The sequence below is a fragment of the Aplysia californica genome, unplaced genomic scaffold (genome assembly GCF_000002075.1).
Source record: "Aplysia californica isolate F4 #8 unplaced genomic scaffold, AplCal3.0 scaffold00253, whole genome shotgun sequence".
NCBI lineage: Eukaryota > Metazoa > Mollusca > Gastropoda > Aplysiida > Aplysiidae > Aplysia > Aplysia californica.
Genome location: NW_004797523.1, coordinates 314,544 through 322,080, shown reverse-complemented (window position 1 = coordinate 322,080; position 7,537 = coordinate 314,544). Strand labels below are relative to the sequence as shown.

Genomic DNA, 7,537 nt, shown 5'->3' with positions numbered 1-7,537 from the left:
GGTCCGGGCCGGTATGTACCTATGCAGTTAACAAAACAACAACAAAAACAAAACCAGAAACTAATTATAAAGGTGGTAAAATTACTAGATCTAGAATCTAGATCTATCACAGCAGCTTTCCTACCCGATGGGGAGGGCTCGGTGGTAGTGGTATTGTGAATGACGTCAGTCATCAACACCTTCACGCAAAGGCATGTTTGGGGGACGGGGGAAAAAGAGGGGCGGGGGAGGGGTTGGGACCTTGACATGATTTGACGTCACATCCTGCCCGCGGTCGCTGTCACCGGTACTGCGGTGGTGAATCAATTTACATACCAGGTTTATTTTGTCCCAATGGATACTTTATTCTATCTCTAAACAGATGGGAAAAAATAGCTGGCGCAGTTTCTTCTTACTGTTCACGTACAAATATAACTAATGGATCTGTAACTTTAAGAGAATTCAGACTTTTGGGATGAGTCAATAATTGTAAACTAGGATATAAAAAGCAGGGTATCTTTTTTTAGGCAGCGCCGACCGTTTCACAAGCGATTCACACCCACTTTGATTTGAAAAGCGACTCACACCCACTTTAGAATGGGGTTCAGAGGAAAATAAGGTTAAAATCCGGTTAATCGGATTTTCCTAAAGGGGTGCACCAACATTCCAGATTTTCCTAAATAAAAAAGCGACTCATTGCCCACCCCTAGTCACGAGCGACTGGTAGATGAGGGTCACAGCGTCGATCTTGGGCTCACAGTCGACTAGTCGACTAGTAAAGTCAATTTTGCCCTGGCCTAGTTGTCGGTTAACATGTGCATACAGACACTGCTATTTGGCAATGAGAGTGTAGTCTTTTGATTTTGACACAGTTACCCAGCCAATTCTAGTTCTAATTCTGGTTTTATGTAAAATCCCCCGATGACAGTTATATTATGTGACCTCCTTTACTCGCTTTAAAAGCTGAGTCCGAATTTAATAAATATAAAACATTTTTTGGGGACCCGAGCCCGAAGAGATAAAACCCATTTTCGGACTTGAGTCCGAATAAATAAAAAGTCTGATTGGACTCGAGTCCGAACAGATGTGGCCTTTTTTTTTTTTCAGCATGAAAAATAATTTATACTTGAGAGTCAGGGCTCCCCATTACCCACCAATGTGCATATATTACACATTAAACCTGTAGATTACCCCCTTTAAGTGTTGGTGGTGTGTGAGCGTTACTCTTTAAAATTTCGTTCCAAGGGTTTGCATACGCTTTAAAAAGTAGGAAATAATTTTCCCTTTTCTATCCTAAAGCCTAGTCAATTCAATGATTTGACAACCCAGGTGATCCGATATCGACAAAAATTATATTCGGACTCTGAATTGAGTCCAGCATAACTTCCGTTCCGACTTCCGATCTTGTTCCTAAATATTTCCAGCATTCATGAAAAATGTTTTTATTATAATGATAACAATCGAGACGGAAGCTTTAATATAAATACTAGATCTATGAACAGAACAACCAAACTGAGTTGACCTTTTTTTCCACCGTTTCCCGGAGGTTTTTTTCAAGTCACCTAAACCTAGTGCACTATGTCTCATAATAACCCCAAAAGCTCGCCTCCAACTTCTAAAAAGCGAAACAAAGGCTTAGTCATTGTTAAAAAACTTGGTTCCGGAATAGTTCCGAAAAAAAAAGTAAAAATCTAGCACTAAATAAAACGAAACAGTTGTCACTAGAACTGGACGCTCCCAGCGTCTGATGGGGAACAGGGTTATTACCGGCGGACGCTCCCAGCGTTCGAAGGGGTTCAGAGAGTTAATTATGTTGATCAATGAGATTGCGCATAGCAATCACGTACTCTCGGCTTGATAGGGGAAGAGGTGCTGGGAAGAGGCCACTGCTGTCGATTTTGTGCAGTGTGATTTTTAAATAAAATAATTACAGAAAAACTACAACACACAACAAAATGAGTCTTTTGACTTTTGACACAATTACACAGTCCCAGTAGGTAATTCTAAGTTCTAGATCTATAAATCTAGATTCTGAAAAGGCCGTCGTTATTCGGACTCAAGTCCGAATAACATTTTTTCATATTCGGACTCGAGCCCGAATAAGAAATTTCGGGTCCGGAAAAAAGGAAGTGTCTTCGCTCTATAGATCTAATGTTTAGTGCTTCCAATTTTCCGCCATTTTTTGTTGTAGAAAAAGGTAAAATTGAAGATTAGCAGACCACCTGGCACCTGCATATTATGAGCTGTATAAAAAAAAAAAGACCGATTCGTTCAAATACACACAAGCCTGTCTCATATCGATTGTTTACCAAGAAAAAGTTGTGTTGCTGTGTAGAGCTGAGCATACGGCAACTTTTGATTTCATAGACCAGCGCACAATTCATTACGTAGATTAGGGCTGTACCCCGGCAGCAAACACGCTCGTGCTCGTAAGCCCCTAGTTCAAGTCACAAGCCTCAAACCACTAGGTCAAATCATCAAATCAAATCACCAGCATGATACGTCGAGTCTAGCCTCAGTTTCAAGTACCCACACCAACTTGCAATCCACGAAGCCACTTGTGTCTGACCCCCTCTTCCTTCCCCTCCCTGCTTGCAATTCGTGAAACCACTAACGTCAGAAAGAGAGAGAGGGGGAGAGAGAGAGACCCCGCGCACAGTGTCACTGCGCCACAAACTAGTCTGTTCGATTAATCGAAGGCATACGAGCAGCGGACGGCAGACAAGACTCAAATCGCAGGAGAGCAAAGCACTTGGTCCCAAGACCTGCTTTGTGTCTCGTATTGCTTTGTGCTAAGGGCTTGCTCTCGTGCCAATAAATCTGCTTTGAGTCCAACTACCGCCCTGGCAGGACAACACCGCTCGTCAGCACCGAGCAGCAAGATCTACCGGTAATCCACCCCGTTCGCGGCGTGAACTCTGAACTCTGGACGTGGAGGAAGCGAGAGCTGCGCTGGTTTTGGTGCAAGGCGAAGAGGGCTGTAATAGCCTATAGTGCAGACCATTCGCTACCTCAGTTCTTTATCAGTGAAAATGTGATATCTTCGTAGGCTCCGATTTTGTTATGAGCTGTTTTCACTGGTACTAAAAATGAAGATACGACAAGAAAGCACTGGGGTCGCGGTCTAAACTATTTAGGACGCAGAATAAAGGTGTGAACACTTACAAACAATTTTTAACTGACAAAATAAATCAGTATTATTAGCATCCCGTGGCTTGTAATTTAATCACTCGCCTAAACTACACTTCCACTCCCACCCCGACACTTAGAACAAGTTGAAGTTGAAGAGAAAGCATTGGGGAGGGGATGACAATCGTGATTTTGTTTCTGAACAATGTAAAACACTTTTGATTTGACTGCTTCTCTATCAGAAGACCATTGACATTGTTAAGGTAAATTATATCACATTGTTAATTACATTGTAGGCCTATAATTTTTTTTAAAACATCTTGCTGCACTGTAACTGGTATTATGTATGTGTATTGTGCATGTTCTATCATACAAATATTAATTATGATGTCGAATTACGCCCAGAAAATCAATAAAGCAAAACATAATCCTTCCCCCCACCAAAAAAAAATTCAGTAAGCCCGTCCGGCGTCCACGAGTAGCAACTCCGGTAGCGGGCAAGACTCAAGCCCGCTCGCAAGCCTCTGGCACGAGCCGTCCATCGCTCGCAAGCCTTCGATTAATCGAGCAGACTCCAGCCCTAACGTAGATCTACGTCAAGACTATCTTATTATTGTAATAATGATCAGTTGCCGGGGGGAAAAAGACTGACGCGTATGCGACGTTCAACGCCCGGACCGATAGTGCCCCCCCCCCCCACCCCCCTCCCCGACACGCACACAGCCACACGAGTGCAGGCCGCCCATCTGACCCCGACACACGCTAACGAGCCATCTTTAATTGCTTCTGATGACCTCTTGACAAATAAACATTTATTAGAAGCGCTATAACTTTTCAGGCCGGCCTCAAATTCATCATAAAATTAAAACTCGGCTCCTACACAAAACGCCTTTTTGCCCGAAGTGATCCCGGTCTCTACCCAGCCTGAGGCGAGTCACGAGTGAGGCAGGACAGGAAGCCGGTTTCACGAGTCACAGGAAGTCGGAAGTCGGAAGTGATGTCATGCTGGACAAGAATCAGAGTCCGAATAACACTTTTTCATATTCGGACTCGAGTCCGAATAGTCACTTCGTTCTGAAAAAGAGGACGCAAGCCGCGGCAAGCCCAGCAAGGAATTAATTGTTCCAAAACTATTATACCAGAATCTAGATCTAGATCTAGATCTAGATCTAGCAAGTTTATACTGGTGAGAAGGAGATGAAGCTCTCACCGCCGATTCCTTGCACTTACTGTTCTTCTGTTGATAGCACAGAACCTACACTTGGCTAACTAACACAATAGAAAGTCAGGAGTTAGCCTGAGAGTGAGAGACCATGTTTTACACACTATTTTAGTCTACACTCTGCACTCTCTCTACTCTCTAGGGGTAGGCCAGGCCTATTGTGGAACTCTTTTGAACTGAAAAACTGAAAAATAAATGTCTCAAATGCCAAATGGCCTTTTTCAAAACAAAATTCATCTCAAGTAGTCCTAAGGCTAGATGAGCTTTTGTCATCTAACAGAGTAAATATTTACGACACTGCATGGTAGTAAAAGAAAAACATATTATCAAGAAGACAAAAAGATAATATGTATAGCCTGTTTTTTTAACTCAAGTCTAATAACGATATACATAGAAATGTTACTCTTTACTCCCAACTGGCAATGGACCGGCAGCCAGCCAGCCTCTTCATTCAAAATGGCTGACTTCTTCGGAGACGCGAGCCTGTTCGCCGAGTTTGAGAAGGACCGTGAAGCTGACGCAAGTTTCATTCACTACGATGAAACTACATCGCAATCTAGAATTGTTTTTGAAGGTCTGGCTTCTGAAGAGGAAGATGAATCCGACAGTGAGTGGATGCAGGAAAACACCGATGCCAAAGCTGGATCGGACGTTGAAATGAAAAGCGAAACCAAGGAAGATGTTGCAGAAGAGGATTCGAAATCAAATGTTAATCTTGATAAAAACAATGAGGAGTCTTCCTCAAAAGTGAAAGAGCCTGCAACAGATAAGAGTAAAAATGGTACTGCAAATAAATCATCATCTTCGAAAGAACCTGTGAAAATGCTTGATGATGATGACACAGCCTGGCTTTATGAACATTTGTATAGTGAGGGAACTGATTCGCAAGACACAAAACCAAATGTTCAACAGTTAATTTATGATCGTATCCTTTTGAATTGGTTACCCTTGCATTTCAGAATTCATATTATCAGTGAAATGGGATCAAGTTCATTTTTTCACAACCTATTTTGCTGCATTTTCAGTGACAGAAAATTTGGAAGGACTTCCGTAACGAGCGACCACCCCAACAAACACAATATAGAAGAGACCTAACCCAAACCCTAACCCTACCCCAAACCTAAACATCTATGATCTACCCCTACCCCTACCTCTACCCCAAACCCTACCCCTATGTCTACACCTATCCCATCCCCCTCTGTTCTCTCTCTCATAGTGGTCGCTCGTTACGGAAGTCCTCCCGAAAATTTACCTGGGAGCTCACATGTGACTGATAATAAATCTAGATCTAGTATTCAATTCTAGATATCTAGATCAAGTATTAGTAGCCGAGATTTCTCTCTATATATATATATAGGTGTACCATATCGAAGTGTATACAGACCCGGTAACCGGGAACAAAGTCACGAAGTATACAGACCCGGTAGGGGAACTCTTTTGTGATTTCGGAAAGTTTCAGCGCCCAGACCCGGTAGTGTGTGTGTGTGTGAGTTAGAGAGAGAGAGCAGGGGGAAGTGCTAGCAAAATGTATATGACATGCCCGCCAGTTGGCAGGAGGGAATGAAAGACAGAGACAAACAAAGAAAAAAAGAATGCGAGCGATACACAGAGAGAGAGAGAGAGAGGGTGACTGCTCGATTGAAATTATGACATTGTTCTTTTCTTCAAATTGTGATTCCTCCAACTCCAAAACAGGGGAAAAACGATCGTTCGTCGAAAAGACATCCACAGTCTTCATTTAGTTTTAGATCTAGATCTAGGCTAGCCTTGAAACTAGATCAATGATTTATATCTGTCTGTCTAGGTCTAGACCTAGGCCATAGATCTAAAAGAACCTAGTTCTACCCTGAGCCAAGAGGGTGCTGAAACTTTCCGAAATCACAAAAGAGTTCCCCTACCGGGTCTGTATGCTTTGTGACTTTATTCCCGGTTACCGGGTCTGTATACACTCCCATACCATATATATATATATATATATATATATGAGCAATTGCCAAAACGTGAGACTCTTGAGACTCAAGTGGTTCCAAAAATTTTTTCTTACCAATTTGACTCCCTTTTCTGTCAGTCTCAGATTGACATTTAGAGCTCATAATATATTGTCGTCCATCTCACAAAAGGGCGTAAGAGCATTTTTGACATTTTTCAGGAGAGCGTTTCAAAGTTTTGGACACTTTTTTAATTCTTGCTGCGGCATAACCATTTGCTTTTTCGTTTCCATTTTTGGGAAGATATTAGTACAACCGCTGATTTATCATTCCCTATAATGATTATAGATATTGATTATCAGTTTTTAAGAAATTGTTTAAAATAGGTGATACGCCTGTTTGTGAGAACATACTTGTTTCCGTAAAGGCACAAGATTGACTATACGGTCATACGCCACATGGTTTGGTAATAGAATATAAGAAAAAAGGGATTTTATTCTTGATTTTTTAACAGGCTTATCAACTCAATATGCCAAACTAATCAATTTTGGAGATATGAAAAACAGCAAGAAAAAGACAATGAACAGCTTTGGTATCTCCACGATATGAAATGTAAATAACTCAAAGAGTTATGCTTTCTTACTTGTCTACAAGTTATTCTCTTCTGGCTTTATGCAGAATTTCACAAAACAATGAGTATAAAATTACTAATACCGCACAGATCCTTACATTCAGGACTGTGCACCGTCCTTAGACAACAACAATATTTGTAGAAAGATAAATTCTGAGCAGGGGTAATGAATTTGTGTAATACCTTATAAACGTTTTAGCTTTTAATACACTCCGTTTATCAATGAACTATAACGCAAGTGTTTGTTAAGAAAGATTAAAATGATCTGGAAAGGCACTTCAATGTAAAAACACAGAGGTAGCTTGTTAAAGTTACATGGGGCAAAGTTAAAAGAACATTGTGTGTTCCCCCTGTCTGATGAAAAGTGTAATTTGGCTATAGGGAGGTTTTTTTTAGGCTGTTCATGGTTCAGTGCAGACAATGGATTGTCTTTGACTTGATTTTTCTGGGGCTTAAAGGTCACTGTTTGGTACGATGGGTTTGTAGGAAATAAATGGTTATTGAATAGTCTGTTCCATAATATCGCTTCAGTTTATAATTTCATCACTTTCTGAATCTCTGCAAACATTCTCAATATATACACAAGTGACAGATAGTTTCTTGAAGTCAATCAAACCTCCATGCTCAAATGGGAGTCACATGATGTGG

The 7,537-nt window shown here is 41.3% G+C and overlaps 2 protein-coding genes across 3 annotated transcripts in view; one reads left to right on the top strand and one right to left on the bottom strand.

Annotated features, from left to right (window-relative positions):
- LOC101847430 (S-adenosyl-L-methionine-dependent tRNA 4-demethylwyosine synthase TYW1) overlaps nucleotides 1-4,504 on the bottom strand; it is a 43,508-nt gene extending 39,004 nt beyond the window's left edge. The window contains exon 1 of one of the 2 annotated variants that reach the window (XM_005100604.3): nucleotides 4,319-4,504. The gene's annotated coding sequence lies outside the window, so the exon portion shown is untranslated. The remainder of the gene's footprint in view (nucleotides 1-4,318) is intronic. The other variant, XM_005100603.3, reaches the window with a different exon arrangement.
- Nucleotides 4,505-4,724: 220 nt separating this feature from the next.
- Nucleotides 4,725-7,537, top strand: part of LOC101851648 (zinc finger CCHC domain-containing protein 8) — a gene marked incomplete in the record, with an annotated part of 40,112 nt that continues 37,299 nt past the window's right edge. The window contains 1 exon segment of the mRNA XM_013083760.2: nucleotides 4,725-5,255. Coding sequence (XP_012939214.1) covers nucleotides 4,727-5,255 — 529 coding nt within the window.